This window comes from Schistocerca nitens, chromosome 2 (genome assembly GCF_023898315.1).
Source record: "Schistocerca nitens isolate TAMUIC-IGC-003100 chromosome 2, iqSchNite1.1, whole genome shotgun sequence".
Lineage (NCBI taxonomy): Eukaryota > Metazoa > Arthropoda > Insecta > Orthoptera > Acrididae > Schistocerca > Schistocerca nitens.
The window spans coordinates 754,265,095-754,287,285 of NC_064615.1; the positions used below are offsets into that span (position 1 = coordinate 754,265,095).

The window sequence follows — 22,191 nt, forward strand, 5'->3', positions numbered from 1 at the left end:
CGCACTCTGCAGCGCGCTTTCTCACGTACTAGCAATACAAAAATGTCTCTACGAAGTTTCGTTCTGCCCATCTTTCCGGCAGTTACAGATTGGCGCTCTGTCAACACTGTACCCACATACACGGTAACTACCTGTGGCAGGGCTGTGCAGATGGTGCAGCGGATAGCGTTTTGGGTTAGCATGCATGAGGTCGAAGGTTCGGTTGTGGGTTGACGCGTATTTGTTTTTATTTGCCAGTTTCATTCTGTCATATAATACTGCAGTATACACCATTTTTTAAGCCATACGTATCCGACATTTACATAGTACAGTGTTTTGTATCAGTGAAAGTAACAAAACCGTGGTCAGGCAAGTCAGAAATAGACAGTTGAAACAAATGGCCTGTCATAGGACAGAATAACTTCAAAAATAGTATCAGTTTGAAGACGCAGAAGATAATTGCACCGTTAAATAACAACTACTGGTCGTTTGTATTACGTGCACTGCAGTACGTCCGCCCAGATGTAACACATTAGCAACCTGTGATAATAATAATAATTTTCATGACGTTTACGAAAGGATACGTTGTCTTCAGAGCAGATGCTCAAAGAGACTCCCCGGCACGTTTAAACATTGCGCTGCATCCACAGATGAACACCAGCTGAAAACGCTCTATCAGTTCTTCCACATGCTCCTTCAAGTGTCCCCACAGGAAGAAATTCAGGGTTTTTAGGCCATGTAAACGCGGAGGCCTTGCAGCTGAACGTCCCCGTCCGATCCGTTTCCCTGGAAATGTCCTGTCTAAATATCGTCGCATATTAATCCCAAGATGTGGACGTGCACCTTCATGTTGGGACCACAACCTCTGCCGATCATAAAGTGAGACATCTTCTAGTGCGTCAGACAGGTAGTCTGAAAGGAGTGCATGATACCTTGTGCCTCAACCGGTCAGGCAACCTGTAGGGACCCCAACTCCTGTCTCCCAGTACTCTGTCCCAGATGTTGATGCCAAAGCGAATTTGATATTCATAGTTGCGGGTGGTGTGCGGGTTGATGTCACACGAACGGAGGGCATTGTGCATGTTGAAGACACTCTCACGAGTGAAGACTGCTTCATCCGACCGTATTACAGTGTCCATGAAGTATTCGTTTGCTCCCTGTTGTTCTTGGAACCATTCGCTGAATTGCATCAGCAGCTGCCTTGCTACGCTAATTGTACTTCGCTGGGGTTCTTGATGTGTGACCTCCAGAATAGCTTCCCCTGCAGCTGGAGTACGGCGAGTCTGTGTATGATCTCTGTGACGCGATGCTGGAAGGAGAGAATCTGTCCCCCGAAGGCGAAGCACATTTTTATGTGGATGACGTCGACCAGGATATCTAGCTGCATATTCACCAGAGACAACACCAGCGCGGTTATCATGTGCACGAAGGACAAGAAACATATCCACATACTCGTCGTTTGTGTATGCTATACGTTTGCCTCACTGTTTTAGAATACCGCTAGAAAATAATACGACATGTGTACGGATGTACATGGAGTCCGTCACGGGCGAGTTACTCCGCTAGCAACTAGTCCCTTTCTGGTGAACAGCGCTAATTAGTCACGGCGGACTGTTCCACCTAACGCGCAATCACCTCACTTACAGTTCTTCTTGTGCATGATTCGTCGCGACACTGTTAATTGTGAAATTTTCGTTATCGAATCAAACTGTTTCCTTAACGGTAACTGACGTGATGTTTCTACATTTCCATCGGTCGTAATAGTGGTCGTTGTAGTAGTAGTAGTAACGCATGGAGATACTAAACAGCAAGCGCTTACCAGATTCAGTGTTGAAAGGCATAATTACTGGTTCTATGGTGAAAATATATACGAATGGTAACCGAGTTTGGAAATTATTTGTTGAGCACGTTGCTAGACCTACTGGTTACGGAAGGCCCTAACGAAATGTAATGGACCTGAACGTCACAAGAATAATAGTAGGTACTAATCGAGGGGATCATTGGGGGACAGGACATAGAAAACAAGTTTGGAAACTAATAGTTGTAGTGGTGCGAAACAATTTGCGTCCACGACGTGCAAAATGTTTCTTTAAAAGATGACCAATGAAAACGATTGTACTTCAGTTTCTGTGTTCGTAGTACGTAAGTGCAGATGTTTTGTAGAAGACCCACTGTAATCGCTGTATGACAATTAAGACGCCAGATACCGTACCACGCAACTTACATTTATCAAATAAAAACAAATAATCTCACCCAGAATTGAACCCTAGCCCCACTATATACTAGTCCACAACACTATCCCCTGCACCACCTGCACAGCATTACTCCGATAGGCTGACAGAAGTAGTTACCATACAAGTGACTACAGTGTTGCCAGACTGCCAATCCTTAACGTCCATTTAATGCCGGAAGCATGAGGAGGACGAAATTTTTTGACATTTCTATATTGTTAGTATGTGTGGAATCGCACAGCGAAGTCCGAGTGCGCGAGACTTTCTTCACCCTGTATGATTCCTTGTTATATTTGAGACGTACTGAAGTGTTATTCTCCGACAGTGAATTCTGAAAATTGATGTATAGCATAAAAATTGAAAGACTTTTACTGAAACGTTTCTGAGGGGGGGGGGGGGGGCACGTCATAAACCCCATGGCAGACCCCTTCCCTCCCCTTCCTCCCATCCAGTGGATCTGCACCTGATGGCAAGAATAAGAAGATACTTAGTTCCGGTTTCGTGTAGCACAATTTCCCATTTGCTTGTCTGAAAAACTGAGTCATCAACCTTCCGTTATTATTGACATATTGAACAGAGAAAGAGGACAAGACTTTAATAATATCCATTGCAGAGTTTTGCAGTAAATCTTTCCAAAAAAGAAACATTATAGTGCGGAACTTCGATATGAAATATCGGAGATGTTTTATTAATATGAACTACTTGTGTTACAGTTTTTAGAAAGCGCCTACACAGATTTATTTAAGATTTAAGTAGCATATTTATAGAATTCATTGCTTAACAGGTACCTTACAACTGCTTTTTTAAATAAGTTCACTTTAATAACCTCTTGGGCAGTTTAGTGTACAATTAATACTTGTTAGAAAATGCTATTTTGAATTTTATTTTTATTTTTTCTTGTTACACATAAGTTCGTTGTAAGTCCTTTTCCAAGGTCACGGAAGGGTTGCTTGTCCAGTAGTAATCAAAATTATTTTCCACGCGCATAAATGATTCGTGTATGTACTCACATGGTGTAGTTGAAATCCTAGATGTTTTAAACATACCTTCACAATAAGCCTGATTACTGTTTTTGGTTATTATTTATAGCTATTTTCTGTAGCGTGAAAACTGTGTTAATATTTCTTTGGGAGATTAATTTCGTTAGTCCAAAGAATGTACTCAAACGGCTGTCAGAAATCCTCACGATATTTAGGACCCCTCATATTCGTAGAAAGTCCGAGTTTGGATTCCATATTAATGAAATACGCAGTTCCACACTCTTTACGTACAGGAAATGATACAGCTATGGCCAAGAACTAATGCTGGATGCAACTAATATAGAATGAACATTCAGTTTGGGTTTGGATACTTTGATTTATTCACTCCATCTTGCATCACCTTATCACTCCATTGACTTCTCGAGAAGTTTATAAACTGGAAATTAGCATTTTGCACACGTTAAAGGCTACGCAGTATGAAGTCAAAACAATTATTCATCGCAGTGTCAGAGGCTACAGGGAATTGGTGCTATCCTGTGTGTAGATTCAACAAACTGAAACTAGTAAAACATGTTCATTCAGGGCCACTGGCGCTTGTATCCCGAAGACTGCACATGACAGTTATTTTCCATTCTGCTCGTGACAATTTCGTGAATATAAGGTGTTATTAGTACGGAACAACGTTTGATGTAATTTCACAGATATACGGTAACCGTCACATGTAATTACATCTTGACCAGCACATTAAAGGCTGATCCTTGTAGTTGTCGTTGAGAAGATCTAGTACTGGCAAAATACACTGTTTTAACAGAGACTAAAATTTATTCTGCATCAGAAACATCCATAACCTTCCTTGTCTTCTTTTAGGTGCTGCTAGTACAAATTACCCACGTGAAAGACGGATTACTATTTCAACTCTTTGCTATATGGTATTCCGTACCACCTTGAGGTAAACTGATCGTGTAGCTTACAGAGCAGCACTGGGATACGCCACTGGGTCCGAATCGAAACTTTGCGTAATGAGTGTTTGTTACTAGAAGAGAATTGTAGTTTTGAAGTACAATGTTTCAATCGTCCAGTGGAAGTTGAGGGCGATAGTAGGAACGAAACATCTGAGTTCAAACATAAAACTGTGTTACGTGAAGGGCTTTTTGAAGAGGGAAAACATGAACGTCGGCAGTTCTTGTAGCATGACGGACTCTGAATCACGAAATCTGGATAGAATCGTAAGAAAGAGGGACTAGTTGGATTACAACTAATAAGAAACATGGGTCTGAATGTATTTCGTGATATGGCATTGGGAATCTGTTAAATGTGCAGGGTGGAGAAAAATTGTCACGAAATTTTAGTCCTGGACAGCTGATGCCAGCAGGAACCAAAATTAATAATGTTGTTTAGGTCGACAACGCACAATTTTTAAACTATGGAATCTTGGCGCCACGCGCTCCGATTTGCCGCGAGATTGCTCTGTTGCCGGAAGCTCTGGACAACTCATGACTGCGAATGCTATGCCTGCCTGAGATCGCGATGTATTCAAGGCGGCCCGCACGCTGGCTGGTAATGCGCCAGCCTTCCACTCTGGGATCCTGGGGGCGAATCCGCCGGGCTTCCGACACATCCATTGTAGTTTCATGATAAGACGACGGGGAACAAACCCGTCAATAGCTGTTAATTTGCGTACAGGAAGTCTTTTACAAAATGTGTCGGCCCTGAAAAGGGCCTTTTTTGTAACTGGGACATTATTTACTTAAAGCAGATGCTCGAACTGGCGACCCTCTGATGCGATGCAAGCTTGGTAACATCGAACGGTGTTTTGTCGAACTCTTTAAGAGATTCCTGGCATTACCCTGATGTGATTGGCGGCATGGTGAATGCGATCCATTAATTCCTCTTCGTTTCTAGGTGGTTTGCGTCCGGGTGGGCGAACTGGAACCTTGAAGAATCCCCACAGGAAAAAGTCCGTTGACGTGAGGTCTGGTGCTGGCGGGGCCCATGTCTACGAGCATCTCTGCCAATTACCCGGGCGTCGAAGATTTCTTTTAAACATCCACGCGCAGCACGACTGTTATGTGCGGGAGCCCCATCATGCTGCAACCGCATGCATAGCCGTATATCCAGGGGAACATCTTCCAGCAGACCGGGTAGAGTTTCTTGCAAAAAGGGAAGGTAATTTGCCCCAGTAAGTCGAGGAGGTAGACAGACCGGCCCAATCAGATGGTCACCCACAACAGATGCCCAAATGTTGAGCGAAAATCGTTCCTGGTGTAAGTGGACGTACGTGATTTCAGGATTTCCCCTTGCCCACCAACGAAAGTTTCGAGTGTTGTAAAGGCCATCCCAATGGAAGGTGCACTCGTTGGTAAACAACAAAATGGCGGGGAAGTGGGGATCTCGTGCAACACGTCGCAGAAACCACCGGTAAATCCCTGGCCTGTGTTCATAGTCCGCCACAAGATTGAGATCTTGGACAGGGTTGAAACTAAATGGATGCTGGCCGTCATCCCTCAAGACCTCTCAGACTAACTGATGAGTTACTCTCATGTGTCCAACCGTTCGAGTACTTGTCGTAGGTGCTTCCTCGAAGTGCTCGAGAACAGTCTCTTCAAATGCACCATCCCGTCGTATTCGAGGTCTTCCAGCATCACCATGATTTCCCGCTAACCAGCCTGTTTCGCCAAGTCGCCAGTGAAATGCTGTAGATGTTTGCGGGTGTGGGTGGCGTCTTGCTGGGTACCGTTCTACATAAAACCGCCGAGCTGCATGCGCATTTCCGTCGACTTGTCCACAAACAAATACCATATCTCGTTGTTCTTCAAACGAATACTGTGCCGCCATTCTTACTGTATGCAGTGGCGCATTTACTTATAGGCCCACTAGGCGTGGGCCTAGCGGCGGGACCTTAAGGGGGCCGGCGTTTTTTGCTCTGTACTCATTTTTACGTTTTAAAATAACTGCGCTTACAAACGAAAAAAATTTTTAATATTGTCAAACAACTTCCTAGTTTAAATAAGCGTTAAGAAGGAAAATCGACAATAGAAGCTTGCAAATATACATAGTTTACTTGGCGACTGAATGGAAATTTAACATTGGGTTTCTGTCTGGTATCATTTTCATGATTGTTCAAAATATTTTGAAGTAAGCTGTCAGGACGGCAATCTACACTACAATGTTTGAAACGTTATTATTCCGAGAATGTTGTCGGCTTCTACTTAACCTTACCATATTTTCCCCATGAAAATACTGGGACCCCTGAAAATCGCACCTACATTCTACGTTGTCTGAGGAGAGATGGAACGCCTTGTCCATTCTTCACATCGAAGCCGACCTCCTAACTGATAACCGTCTGAACTATGAAGATATGATCAACAAGTTTTCTGCCGCCAAAGCCAGACGCAAACTTTACTGACTGGTGAGTTTGTTTATTTATTCATATTAGTTCTAAAAATTTAAGATTATAATGTGATTTTTACTATAACTTAGAGCACATTCATTGGATTTACAAACTACATATTACCTGTTTATTTTACAATTGCCGATGGCAGAACGAGGAACTAAACCTCGTGTACGTGCAGACGAGACCGAAGGCGCCCGACAATACTAAAAAATACCAGAATGACCCAGGCCGCTCGGTGCTGTACAGTCAAGTCATACTGATACTGTAGTGTATAGCTGATGCGTATTCTTGGCGTCTGCTGAAATGTATAGTTATCGCGGAAAGCTATATTACAGCAGAATACACTCAGATGAAAAAGTGTTAATAAATAACGTAGTTCAGTTCTGTCCATAAATACGTAAAAGCTTTGCTAATGGCGTTAGAAAGAGATATGGTGAGAGAAGGAGCTGCAGTTTAAAAACTGTTCAGCCCTTACATGGATTAAAGGTATTGTGTACACTTATTATGCAGCACCTAGCTACGCAGACCCTAATGCTTTACAAGTAAACTATTAGATTATAAAACAATTTTCATTTTTCCACACTAGTCTCTGAAATTATGTAATAGCAAATCCAGTTCTGTGTTTGTTCGTCTGTATTTAGTTGTTAGTTCGAGCACCGAAATCTCTATTTCATTTTCATTTTCATTTCTTACGCTTTCCTATAGATTCACGTATTAATACCGAACGTGTTTTTTTTTATCTGCTACATAGTCAAGTTATTAGATCGTAAAACGACAGTTTAATTTTAATTTTGAACGCATCTCTGTAAACGTACGTATTAATTTCTAATGTATGACACCTTCGCTTCAATTTTTAGATCGTTACACAAATTTATTTTCTTTTTCAACGGTTTCGTGTAAAAAAAACATATTAAAAGTGAATGTATAACAAAAATCCGTTGTCTACTACACGCTCTGCTGAATTTTTAGGCCATAAAAGAAAAGTTAATTATCCTTGTCTTCGTTTATGTTATCTTTCGACAGAAGAATGTATTAACAGAATGCAGTTTTAAGTTTGCTTTATCCGCTGCCGTACACCAAGTGCAGTTCCGGAACCATATTAACAATTTGTTGAGCGCAACTAGACCGCTGACGCGTCATTCAGAATAACGAATAGCAAAGTACGGAAACAGCTCACAGCGCTCCCACCCAAAACGTCAATTGTGAAGTAATCGGGTAATAGTTATTATTTAAAATATGTCTTTTTTTTGGGGGGGGGCATATAATATAGTGTGCCTAGGGGCGTAAAATTTTTAGATCCGCCACTGACTGCATGACTAAATTGCAGGTGACGTGTGTGTGCTCCGAAGCGAAGCTTACGTATGAATGCCTCTGACGTGAAGTGGAGGCAAACAGCAAGACCTGTTCAACACGTGTATCACATTGGGGCAGTGACGGGGCGAGGGACGTTTGTATGGGTGAACCGACAACCATAGCACTGCCCGTCAGCCGATGAACGGCGACAGGGCAATCCCACGGCCAATCGGAGCGCATGGCGCACAGTTTCCGTAGTTTAAAAATGGTGCGTTGTCGACCTGCACAACATTAGTAATTTTGGTTCCTACTGGAATCAGCCATACAGGATTAAAATTTCGTGACACAATTTTTCTCCACCCTGTAAATACGGAGGTGCAAGGCGACAGTGGTCAGACAACTGAGTTCCGTTGTAGCAATTAGATGGAGCGACAGGAATTTTGTAGGTGTTTGATGTGTAAAAGGAACATAGGGAACTTGATGAACTGCTAGGGGTTTCAAAATGCACTTTCTTTTCCTTCGTTGGTGTTTCATCCATATAGCCCGTTACCGACAGCATATTCAGTAAAATGGTTCAAATGGCTCTGAGCACTATGGGACTTCACTGCTGAGGTCATCAGTCCCCTATAACTTAGAACTACTTAAACCAAACTAACCTAAGGACATCAAACACATCCATGCCCGAGGCAGGATTCGAACCTGTCAAACAATCATTTAAGTCAAGGAAACAGCAGCCACTGAATTCCTAAAACAGAAGGAACACATATTTTAAAAATTTTAAGAGGGATAGTTGGATGTCAACAAGGCAGTTTCCGTCTACATCTACATCCATATTCTGCAAACCTCTGTGAAGAGCATCATATAGTGCCCTTCTTCCCACTGTATCGGTCATTATTGCTTCTTCCGGTTCCATTCGCATATGGATCACGGGAAGGATGTATGTGTTCCGTAATGTAATTGGAGTAATAAGGAAAGAGGTGAGTGGAGCGTTAACAAGCAATGTGAAATGAGGAGTCTGTGAGATTTAATAGTAGGAGGGAATATCGGGATGGATTTCGTAGCAAAATTTGAAAGGCTACGTATCACCTTCAGTACAGGGCAATTTCGTAATTATGAGATTCAGTTATCTTAGTTTATCAGCTTATTTTTAATGCCTCATTTTATTTCGAGCATGTTGTTTGTCGAATTAAGAGTTAGCATTTCATTCTGAGAACGTTATTTTCCCCGACTGCAACTTCCACATGGTAGTCAACAATAGATTTAAAAATTTCAGCGATATCATAATGGTACACAAAACTGGCTACTCTTTTAAATAACTGACACCAAATAATGTCCTCGTAGTTGTGTCAATCTTTTATGGGATGTCAGTTAAGCTCTCTATTAAACACATCAGAAATATTCCTCAAAGGGGGTCCTAAGTAACAAATTAAAAGTTAGCAGATCCTCTTTCAATCAGTACTGAGTGAGGTTGTTGCTTTATTTCCACACTTCTGAGTGAGGCTTTTGTAGATGGCTATAGGTTCTCCATAGGATTTGCAAAACATTGGCGCTTTTCTTCTGATACAGCAGAAACGTTTTCAAGTGTAACTGGGCAACGGGAAACAGTGGAAAAGATATAAATCAGTTATTTTGAGATTTGAAACTATGAAGCTGGTGTTGAAGCTATAAGAGATCTCATATGGTTAGTTTAAAAATCACTTTATAAAGCAGTTACCGTCTGTTCTTTAAATCCGAGACGAGTAAACTCTTTGCAAATGTAGGTAATACTGAGTGTATTCGCAGGTATTTTGAGATGAATGAAAATTTGTCAGGAACATCGTAAATGAAGTATATATTATCTCAAATGCTGCTCACGAAAGAACGTTTGACTTTACGAAAAAACAAGAATCTTTGATGAAGTGGCAAAAAGTTTTCACCTTAGAATTACGGGGGAGAACACAAACCTTTTACTTCCAAAAGTGTCAGCATTCTTTTCAGAAGACTCAAAAATCCAGCGGTTGCTACCCCATATAAGAATGTAGATAATCTACAATAGAACCTTGGAATACTTGTAAGTACCCAGTTGGATTTAGCATCTAGATTGTAACTATTGTTACTAAAACGCAGCCGAGACCAGCTAATATTTTTATTACTTTTTTCTACTTTCCATGATTTGGACATACTGTCGATTGTTCTGTTATGCTGTGTCTCCTTCTTCAGTACGATCTGTTGAAAATTGTTCCTACACTAACAATGATGCGTTACACCATGAGGTGACACAAGTCATGGGATAGTGATATGCACATATACAGATGGCGGTAGTATCGCCTACATAAGTAAAAGGGGCAGTGCATTGGTGCAGCCGTCATTTGTACTCGGGTGATTCAGGTGAAAAGGTTTCGACGTCATTATGCCCCCCGACGGAAATTAACAGACTTTGAACGCGAAATGGTAGTTGGGCTAGACATATGACACATTTCATTTCAGAAATCGTTAGAGAATTCAATATTTAGAGATCCACAGTGCCAAGATTGTGCCGATGATGTTTCTGTTTGTGGGGTGCTCAACTGCGCGGTCATCAGCGCCCTTAAAAAGTCCCAATTTTCACACAGTCCAATTTTTTCACAATCCAATGTAACCACTGCCACGAATGAAATAATGATGAAATTATAATGACAACACAAAAAGCCAGTCCCCGGGCAGAGCGTGCCGAGAATACCAAAGCTAACGCAGTATCTCTCAACACGGACAACACAGTGGCTGACAGCCTTCACTGAACGACCGAGAGCAGCGGCGTTTGCATGGCGTTGGATGATGGTTTGGTTTGGTTTGGTTTGGGGGGAAGGGGGGGGGGAGCGCTCAACTACGCGGTCATCAGCGCTTGCGTGGAGTTGTCAGTGCTACATGAATTTAGCGCAGAAATCAATGTGGGACGTGCGACGAACATGTCCGTTACAACAGTGAGGCTAAGTTTGGCGTTTATAGGCTATGATTGTTGATGACCTACGCGAGTGCATCTGCTAACGACACGACATCGCCTCTCCTGGCTTCGTGACCATACCGGCTGGGCCATAGACGATTAGAAGACCGTGGCCTGGCCAGACGAGTCCCGATTTCAGTTGATAAGAGCTGATGGTACGGTTCGAGCGTGACGCAGACATCACGATGCCATGGACCCAAATTGTCAACAAGGCAGTGTGCAAGCTGGTGGTGGCTCCACAATGGTGTGGGCTGCGTTTACATGGAATGGATTGAGTCCTCTGCTCCTACTGAACCGATCATTGACTGTAAATGGTTATGTGCGGGTATTTGGAGATCATTTACAGCTATTCTGGGACTTCATGTCCCCAAACAAAGATGCGCCTTGTCATAGTGCCACACCTGTTCATGATTGGTTTCGGAGAACATTCTGGATAACTGAAGCGAATGGTTTGACCATACAGATCGCCCGACATGAAACCAATCAAACATTTATGGGACTTAATCGAGAGATCAGTTCGTGCACAATATCCTGCACCGGCAACGCTGTCGCAATTATGAACGGCTTTAGAGGCATCACGGCTCATTACTTGTGTAGTCTTCTAACGACTTGTTGAGTCCTTGCCACGTCGAGTTGCTGGAGTTGTTGCACCATGAAGGGCAATAGGAGGTCCAACTCGATATTAGGGAGTATTGCATGACTTTTGTCACCTCAGTGTACGCTGACAAAAACGGAAAGTGTTACACCACGAAGCACTGGTCCGGATTTATCAGTACTTGTGGAGATGTTCATCATACAACGAGGATTAAATAATTACACTCTCTTTCCATTCAGAATCGATCATAATTATCAACATCAGTATAAAGTGCGATCCCTTTCGGGCACGAGTGCACTGTTGTATTCTTGTGGCATGGAAACAAATAGCCTCCAGATGTCATCTTGAGGAATTTGTTGCCATGTATGAAACATTTGCTAAGTTATCTCACGAAGATTGCAGGCTGAAGCCTGGTATGAAACTGTATGTCTTCTCCCAGACGTGCTCTATGGGTGACACTTTAAGAGACTACGTAGCCAATCAAGAATATGTTCATTCCTCGAGGCATTCGTCGTGTGAACTGCAGAGACGGGTCTTGCTTTGTCCTGTTGGAGTATCCAAGTTGCTGTGTTGATCATAAATTGTGTTACTACAGGGCTTAGTATTGTTGTCATAAACGGGCATTAAGCCTCCCTCCATTAGTTACCGAATCTGTCTTTCATATCCAATAGCTCTCCGCATCATGATTTCAGGGCTGAATGTGTATGAGTCTTGAGAATCGTCGCTTCCTGTGCCCTTTTGTCACTTCGCGTACAGTCACAATAGTGTCTATCTGACCGCCACATACAGAATCAAGATTCATCATTGAACACCAAAGAAAGTCACTCAGTGTCCCAATTGCCTTTGACTCTACTGCATGCAAGCCTCTGTTGTCTGTGGTACAGTGTCAATTATAAATGGCGCGTGGCAACTCGAGACCTCAACCCAACTTCCAGTAATATGTTCCCGATGGTTCATGCTGATGCTCTGCCCAGACTTCAGTCGTTGTCATCCGTCTATGGGGGGACAGTCGAACAGTTCTATGATCTGTGGTGCAGTCGTTCTGGGAAGTCAGCACTTGGTCTGGAGCCGTTCTAGTATAGCCAACTATTTGTGAGATCTGTCAGTATGATGCCCTCATGCCAAAGATTTGACCTCTCTTTGTATCAGAAAAAGAGGGTAGTTATAATGAAATTTTTGCTATTTGATCTGTGTCGACGGAAAACTACCGCATGGGTACACAATTTGTAGGAATGATGTTCAGACTGTGAGCTGCACAACTTGCGTTGTTAGTACGTCAATATTATGACTTGGCGTTAGGCGCTGATACTGATACTTTACGCATTAAACTATTTTATCAAAACAAAGGCAATAGTGCTGCTGCTCGTCACGAATATCGACACATTAAAGGAATAACGGAGAGCCTCTTCCCGCGCCGGGATTGAAGAACACGATTCGGAAATTCGAATTAACTAGAGAGTAGGGAATTGCCCCTGGTAGAGACCGACGGCCAATAAGGCCACAAATTGTTTAAGTTACTGTTGGCTGAGAATACTGGACGCAATGTGGGATCATCAAGCAGCGCACGAGCTTTCAAAAATGGTTCAAATGGCTCTGAGCACTATGGGACTCAACATCTTAGGTCGTAAGTCCTCTAGAACTTAGAAATACTTAAACCTAACTAACCTAAGGACATCACACACACCCATGCCCGAGGTAGGATTCGAACCTGCGACCGTAGCAGTCCCGCGGTTCCGGACTGCAGCGCCAGAACCGCTAGACCACCGCGGCCGGCCGCACGAGCTTTCACGACAGTTAAATGTTCCATGGTCTACCGTTGTTTCGGGCAGCAGTAGAGCAGTCTGTAGCTGGTCATCACATTGAGCAACGTTTATAACCTAGAATCTAAACACGGTACGCAATTAACAAATTTTACCCTCTCATGTGGAAACTGTAATGCGTTTGTTTCAGCTGGTAATCATTAATTATCTTAAGCGTATCCTTAGAAATGTTTCCACAAAGTTTCATTGTTTTACGATCACTCGTTTTTCTGGTGGCCCTCTCAAATAGCGAAAGTTTAATTATAATCACCCTCTATGACGAAAAGCTGCACGTGCACACCTTCTGTGCTTTTTGTTTTGATCTCCACCTGCAAAATTCCATTAACGTTAGACACAACCAATAGTCCTTGTGTGCTCAGAGCATTCTTCTCCGGAAACGCGAGACTGCTACGGTCGCAGGTTCGAATCCTGCCTCGGGCATAGATGTGTGTGATGTCCTTAGGTTAGTTAGGTTTAAGTAGATCTAAGTTCTAGGGGACTGATGACCACAGATGTTAAGTCCCATAGTGCTCAGAGCCATTTGAACCATTTGAGCATTCTTCATCCGTAGGAATGGCATTTTTCTGTACTGAAAATATTCTCGCATAAGCAGGAGATTCATACAACAGCCATGAAAATGCTTCAGTATAACTCTGGTAACTTTCGGTCTACATCTTCCATTTCCGCCTTGGTTGCTGTCTTATGTCAGAGTGGAAGATGGTGAAATACACTTCTCACTTAAGCCATCGTCACACGGGACGAGACAGCTAACGTTGAAGTGGACGCAGGTGGGGTAGTCAACATCACGAGACTCAGCGCCGTCGGCACACAGCAAGAGCTGGTTAACCCAATTTTACGCTCACAGCATTTTCCAGCGGCAACTGCCTGCTTCATTTGGCTCACAAACAATACAGTTTGCTCAAAAAATGGGTGCGCGTAGATTTCCTACGTTAGCTCTATTAAAAGCACATTTCCTTTCTTGATCTTACTCTCCTCATGTTATTCTGTCTGTCGTACATATAAATAAAAACTTCAATATCTGTAGACATGCAATAAGACGAAAAGGAAACATACATGTTCAGCTCATAAAAGTTTACCAAATTGAACAAACTCACTCCTGACAGAAAGCACGTTTATATTTACACAACATCAGATATTACAAAAATTATTTCTATTAATGCCACAGGAAAATCCCACAACCTTTCTGAAAATGTGAAGGTGAAAAAAATAGTATATAGCAGAAGGAAAACGCTCTATCGATCGATCCTCGGTTCTGTAACGTAACCCATCAAGCAATTACGCTATGCTCTAATTCCTTTTCTCGTAACCTTGTATTTTTTGTTACTATATTTAAAAGTTTTAATCACCCAAGTATTATTAACTGACATTTAACTGTTACAAATTCTAAGAAGAACGACACGCTTTCATGAATCATCAATGGTTTGTTGCTTTAGAACAGTTTCCTCTCATAACACGCGAGATACAACAAGAACATTACGAAACGCCTTTAACCATCAAGAAGAGATTCCCCGTCATATTATTACAACAAATCGCACCGATTACGATTCTTTCTCGAGACATACAGTATGCTGGTAACATATACACATCAAAAAAAGTTTTGCATCCCTCGGTTCCGCGAGTTCCGGATCCTCTACAGAAAATTGGAATATAGATCAACATAAACATCATTTCCGCCCTTTTTATTGATCATGAAAACCACACATTGCATGTTGTACCACCATACAGCAAGATCTTCAGAGGTGGTTGTGCAGATTGCTCTACACACCGGTACCCCTAATAAACAGTAGCACGTCTCCTTGCATTGATACATGCCTGTAATCGTCGTGGCATACTATCCACAAGTTCATCAAGGCACTGTTGGTCCAGATCGTCCCACTTCTCAACGCCGATTCGGCGTAGATCCCTCAGAGTAGTTGGTGGGTCACGTCGTCCATAAACAGCCCTTTTCAATCTATTCCAGGCATGTTCGATCGGGTTCATGTCTTGAGAACATACTGGCCACTCTAGTCGAGTGATGTCATTATCTTGAAGGAAGTCATTCACAAGATGTGCACGATGGGGGCGCGAATTTTCGTGTATGAAGACGAATTCCTCGCCAATATGCTGCCGATATGGTGGCACTATCGGTCGGAGGATGGCATTCACGTATCGTACACCCGTTATGGTGCCTTCCATGACCACCAGAGGCGTACGTCGGCCCCCACATAATGCCACCCAAAAACAGTAGGGAACCTCCAAGTTACTGCACCCTCTGGACATTGTGTCTAAGGCGTTCAGCCTGACCAAGTTGCCTCCAGACACGTCTCCGACGATTGTCTGGTTCAAGGCATATGCGACACTCATCGGTGAAAACGTGATGCCAGTCCCGAGCGGCCCATTCGGCATGTTGTTGGGCCCACCTGTACACGCTGCATGTTGTCGTGTTTACAAAGATGGACGTCGCCACGGAAGTCGGGAGTGAAGTTGCGCATCTTTCAGTCTATTGCGACAGTTTGAGTCGTAACACGTCGTCCTGTGGCTCCATGAAACGCATTCTTCAACATGGTGGCGTTGCTGTCACAGTTCCTCGGAGCCATAATCCGTAGGTAGCGACCATCCACTGCAGTAGCCATCCACTGCAGTAGTAGCCCTTGGGCGGCCTGAGCGAGGCATGTCATCGACAGTTCCTGTGTCTCTGTACCTCCTCCATGTCCGAACAACATCGCTTTGGTTCACTTCGAGACGCCTGGACACTTCCCTTGATGGGAGCCCTTGCTGGAAGAAAGTAACAATGCGGACGCGATCGAATGGCGGTATTGATCGTATAGGCATGGTTGAACGACAGACATCACGAGCCGTGTACTCCCTTCCTGGTGGAATGACTGGAACTGATCGGTTGTCGCCCGCATCTCGTGGTCGTGCGGTAGCGTTCTCGCTTCCCACGCTCGGGTTGCCGGGTTCTATTCCCGGCGGGGTCAGGGATTTTCTCTGCCTCGTGATGGCTGGGTGTTGTGTGATGTCCTTAGGTTAGTTTGGTTTAAGTAGTTCTAAGTTCTAGGGGACTGATGACCATAGATGTTTAGTCCCATAGTGCTCAGAGCCATTTGAACCATTTTTGATCGGTTGTCGGTCCCTCTCCGTCTAATGGGCGTTGCTCATGCATGGTCGTTTACATCTTTGGGAGGGTTTAGTGACATCTCTGAACAAAGGGACTATGTCTGTGATACAATATCTACAGTCAACGTCTATCTTGAGGAGTTCTGGGAACCGGGGTGATACAAAACTTTTTTTGGTGTAGGTAGGGTATAACATATAACATGAAAACCAACGAATATAGGCTTCTAGTGAATACGACAGATACAGTATGGCTTTCTGTTCATGACGCAGGGAGCGTTCTTCCTTTCTACTACTCTGCTTTACGTGGCACGTTGCCGAAATATCGTAGAACTTTTGTGTCACACGTAACTAAACGGCTCCTCAACGTGAAATAGCGCGCAATGACGTCACAAAACTCGTAGAGCGCTACATCAACGATAGCTATCTCGTCCCGTGTGATGACGACTTTAGGGCAAGAAAGTAGCCAGAGTGGGACCTGGAATCATTTCAAATCATTTCCTACATTCAATACTAGAAACGCAAAATTAAAAGTCGTAAAATACGATACAGAGTACCTCAATTTTGCTCTCCCGCTGGGTGATTGTGCCTTTGACGTGCCCTGCTGTGTGACCTGTACCTGCTGCCTGCGGTATCGTCTGTGCATCGGCGGCTTTTGCAGACGGAGAAGGCGATGCGCGTGCTATTCGTGTGGCGAGCCGAGGTGGAGGAGCAGCGCGAGCGCGCGGCCGACATGCGGCGCCGCAACGAGGCGCTGGTGTACAACATCCTGCCGCCGCACGTCGCCGCGCACTTCATGGGCAGCCGCAAGCGCCAGCACGAGGAGCTGTACAGCCAGAGCTACGCAGAGGTCGGCGTGCTCTTCGCTTCCATGCCCAACTTCTCAGGTGCGCCCTCCGGCCCTCACAAACGCCAGCACTAACAATTATCCTCGCGACTCACTGAGTCCTCATACTCCTGAAAGCGGAGCTCTGGTAATGCAAGTGTTCCATTTGCTTCAATATCTGAAAATTTCAGTACTAAAGAGAATATCTGTCACATTAAAATACCTTGTGATCTCCTCGATCATCAACTAAAACCGAAACCCCGCCTTCTAAAAATCCAACAGAAAAGGCATATTAGAATAAAATCCTACACACCCACAAGCCCTTGATCCAATGTATCCTCTCCTATGCACTCATTTACCAAATATGCTCATCCACGTTGTCCTCATCCACTTATTGACTCTTCTCAGATTCTATTAGTCCCTCCCAGAGCTGTAAAACTACCTGTAGGCTACCTGTAGCTTTGATCAGTTATGTTCATGCCCGGATTACCTGTATCATGTGTGTGTTACATACCTACCAGGCATTATCTCAGTCATAATGATTACTTTCTTTGCATATGCGTTCAGTATCTTACTAGAAGCAGTGAATAGTCTAGAAACTGAGTGAGGATGTATAAAGGGCCACGTAGCCTATGGAACCTTTTTGTTATAGAATGTTATCCTTCTGTCTGTTATTTAAAAGTGAACAGTAAATTTAAATTCTACAAGGATATGAAATACACAATGAACTAACACTGATTGATGTGTACTTCTAATTATGTGCAAATCAAACAAACAATTGACTCCCAGTTTCTGTCTTACACATTTACTAATGTGTCTTCCACTACCATGCTACAGCACTACCAATAATCCTACCATTTACTACATCAATTATGTAGGCCTAGTGTACCAAAACTACCAAGCCATACTTTTGATAGAGTGCAACTCTTGCCCTCCTAATTCATGAAGACATACACTTTGTCTTGTTTTCCACATCCATTGAGTCCTTGCCTACATGAACCCTCTACCAAAGTGTCAAAATCCCATAATTCCTTGCTGATATCAGACACCTCAACATACGCTACAAATCCCACAATTTCGACTCCAAGCCCACCATTTCTTCTTAATTTCCAATCCAAATATGTTGCCTGGCTGCACAAACACATCTAATGAACCACACATCTCAGTCCTCTGTGACTTCTCCCACTTCATCTTTAGCTGACTACCACTCACAGAAAACAAAGTTATTCCTGACAGTTATCTCTTCTAACGTATCCAATCAAGTGCTCCTAATACCTACCCCAAATCACAGATCCCCCTTCTTCCCCATACCTTCCTTTGCTCTCCTCTTCACAACTAACATTTTTTTCTCTGTCCCAAAGCCACCCATACGATAGTTTGTAGGGGAAGGGGAACGTATACCTGTGGGTATGGAGTGTTTTTAATATTTTGGAAGATGAATGGTGATATGTAAGTAGTCATAAAAAACTTCCAGTTCCAACCCAGTTAAAAACCTGCATAATACAGAGTTTTAAATGATTTTCTTGAAAGAAAACCCCTAACTGAACCATAAATATGTTTTCCTTTCCCTGCGAGTTTCGGTCCCTCTTTACCCAGGGATATGGGTGTTCTTGCACAATCCTAGTCATTCCAACTTCCGATCACATGTGTTTGTATCAGCCATCCTCCAATACTACATTCATTTCTACTTTCCATTCTAAATCTATTACCCCACAAAATCAATATTCCTGTCCCTAATTTTATCCTTTCCCAGTGCAAGTCCCTCCAATTCTGCACACAGTAACTCTCCAAAGTGTCAACAAGTGTTATGATGCACCTGTGTACTTATATTGTGCATTGCCTACATATTAGTTGATGGGAATATATTAGTCACCAATGTGAACAGTGTTCTAGTTGTCATGGAAGGTAAGCTGATGTTGTACTGACATTAGTTCAAAGGACTGCACCTTATAATCTTGCAGCATGAATGAGGGAAGTTTGAATGGAAATACACTTTTGTAGAGGTGTGGCACCACATTATTAATCATTAAATTTATTGACAGTGAGGTTGAATGCCAACATAAAAGGTGACAAAACAGGTGTGCAAATTACTAAACTCTGAAACTTCCTGGCGGATTAAAACTATGTGCCCGACCGAGACTCAAACTCGGGACCTTTGCCTTTCACGGGTAAGTGCTCTACCAATTGAGCTACCAAAGCAAGACTCACGCCCGGTACTCACAGCTTTACTTCTGCCAGTATCTCGTCTCCTACCTTCCAAACATTACAGAAGCTCTCCTGCGAACCATGCAGAACTAGCACTCCTGAAAGAAAGGATATTGTGGAGACATGGCTTAGCCACAGCCTGGGGAATGTTTCCAGAATGAGATTTTCACTCTGCTGCAGAGTGAAAATCTCATTCTGGAAACATCCCCCAGGCTGTGGCTAAGCCATGTCTCCACAATATCCTTTCTTTCAGGAGTGCAAGTTCTGCATGGTTCGCAGGAGAGCTTCTGTAAAGTTTGGAAGGTAGGAGACGAGATACTGGCAGAAGTAAAGCTGTGAGTACCGGGCGTGAGTCGAGCTTCGGTAGCTCAGTTGGTAGAGCGCTTGCCCGCAAAAGACAAAGGTCCCGAGTTCGAGTCTCGCTCGGGCACACAGTTTTAATCTGCCAGGAAGTTTCATATCAGCGCACACTCTGCTGCAGAGTGAAAATCTCATTCTACTAAACTCTGATTCAAGCTACTTGTTATTCAGCATTTGTCATGTGGCAGTAGAGTGTTGCCATGCTGACTGTGATGGCTGTTCTGCTAAGGGTAACAGGTATAATAGATCATTTCAAAATTGCTTTTACTTATGTGTTTCTCAGAGAAAACTACACCCCCTTTAGATGTACTGGGAAAGTTATATTCTGTATCAGCAGCTGCTTTTGAGTGGGATAACATCAAAACTAAAGAGATAGCTATGCTAAGGACATTATTGTTAACAGATAAAACCGCACTAATAATATCTGCAGCAAAAACAACCATAGTCGCTACATCACCATAAAGCGGCTGACCAGGCCGTAATCAGAAGACGTTAAAGATTTGTAACATACCTTGGCTCCATGATTTTATAATTACATAGAAGCCAATGAAGATATGTAAAATACCTCCTAAAAGCGTGCAGCAATAAGAAAATACAAATGGTGTTCTTCTTGGCTAACCAAACCCTCAACACAGTAGAAGGGAAAACGTACCAAAATGGGGGGGGGGGGGGGGGGGGTCGTTACCATCTGTGAACAATCAACATCATGAGTGAGCATCAACCAACTTCCACATCATGTAACTTAATATAAAGAATTAAGCAAGGGACCGAAACATTCAAAGAAATTTCTGTTTTTTAATTGCAACTCATCATTAAGGACATCGTCTTTGGCATACTGCAGGTGTTTAAAAATCTGCATTTCCTCTAAGATGTCCAATTTTGAACCCTTAACTTGAGCATGAAGCAACTCGATATTAGACGGAGGACTCAGCGCATGAGCCATTTGTATAAGGTGTTCTGCATAAGTGGAACCCCTCGTGGGTTCCGCTTCTAGTGGGGATGTGCTCATTATATCTAGTCATGAGAACTCGGCCTGTCTGACCTATGGAAAATTTCAGACAGTCACCGCAAGTAATTTTATATACTCCAGACTGAGACAGTTTATCATCTGTGATCTGCAATGAGTGGATTAAATTCTTGTGCAGATTATTATTATTGGTGGAAAAGGCAACTCTAATGTTATAGGACTGTACATATCTCCTCAGAGAAAAATATCATCTCAATAAAATTCACAAATAAATATTTGGACTGGTGAAAAGAGGTACCAACAACTCACTGATAAAATGCCAGATTACAAGTCCAAAGATTTAGGGTTCAATCACCAGTCAGTCCTAGGATTTTATTGGTTCAAATGGTTCAAATGGCCCTGAGCACTATGGAACTTAACATCTGTGGTCATCAGTCCCCTAGAACTTAGAACTTCTTAAACCTAACTAATCTAAGGAAATCACACATCCATGCCCGAGGCAGGATTCGAACCTGTGACCGTAGTGGTCACGCGGTTCCACACTTAAGTGCCTAGAACCGCACGGCCACACCAGCTGGCTAGGATTTTATTCTGTCACTTATCAGTTTTTTCAACTCTGGCAAAGTTTGCTCATGTGAAAAACACTGAGTTTCACCATGGTTCAGAATCCACATTAAATTGTAGATCCCCCTATAACAGACTGGGTAAATCAGTTCAAAGGTAAGAGGAAAGCAACAGCATCAGCATACCACCTTCATTAGGACCATGCCTAGTAAAGCACTGTGGCATTCAAAATAGTCTTTGGACTGGTGATTGACTTGCTGTACTTTACTTACTTAAGTCACTTTTCAAAATCTTAACAGAACTTCTGGTTGGTCCAATTGTAAATCACCTTTTTCTTGCTTCTCTGATCAAAAAAATTTATTTTTTATGAATTTCCTCTTGTTTCTTCTTTGCATAATACAACATTTTATATGAAATCATTTATTCATATATGAAGGGTGCATAATAACTAGAATTAGTAATTTGAAATTCATGTCTGTCACAGAAATGATTAACTGAATGAGAATAACACTCTTATTGTTACAGATTTTTACTCAGAGGAAACTGTCAACAACCAAGGACTGGAATGCCTAAGATTCCTGAATGAAGTTATTTCGGATTTTGATGCAGTAAGTTGTTCTCATGGAAAACTTAAAAATTTTATACAGCAGTATCTAAACACACACACACACACTCACACACACACACACACACAAGAGAGAGAGAGAGAGAGACAGAGGAAGGGAGAACATAAGTATTTATATAAATAGTATTCTATTATATGTAGTGTTACACAGCAAAATAATGTACATGCTGTAGATGGCTAAAAATTAATACACCTCCCTGGTAATACTAGAAGCCACAGAAAGGAAGGGTGCTATGCAGTGCTCTAATCTGGGGCATTGAACCGCCTGTGACAGGGCAGTAAAATGATGCCATATGGAGG

General features: G+C 42.8%; 1 protein-coding gene across 1 annotated transcript in view; it reads left to right on the top strand.

Moving 5' to 3' along the window:
• LOC126235306 (adenylate cyclase type 3) overlaps nt 1-22,191 on the top strand; it is a 628,591-nt gene that overhangs the window by 510,106 nt on the left and 96,294 nt on the right. The window contains exons 14-15 of the mRNA XM_049944030.1: nt 17,006-17,231; nt 21,792-21,874. Of these exons, the coding sequence (XP_049799987.1) occupies nt 17,006-17,231; nt 21,792-21,874 (309 nt within the window). The remainder of the gene's footprint in view (nt 1-17,005; nt 17,232-21,791; nt 21,875-22,191) is intronic.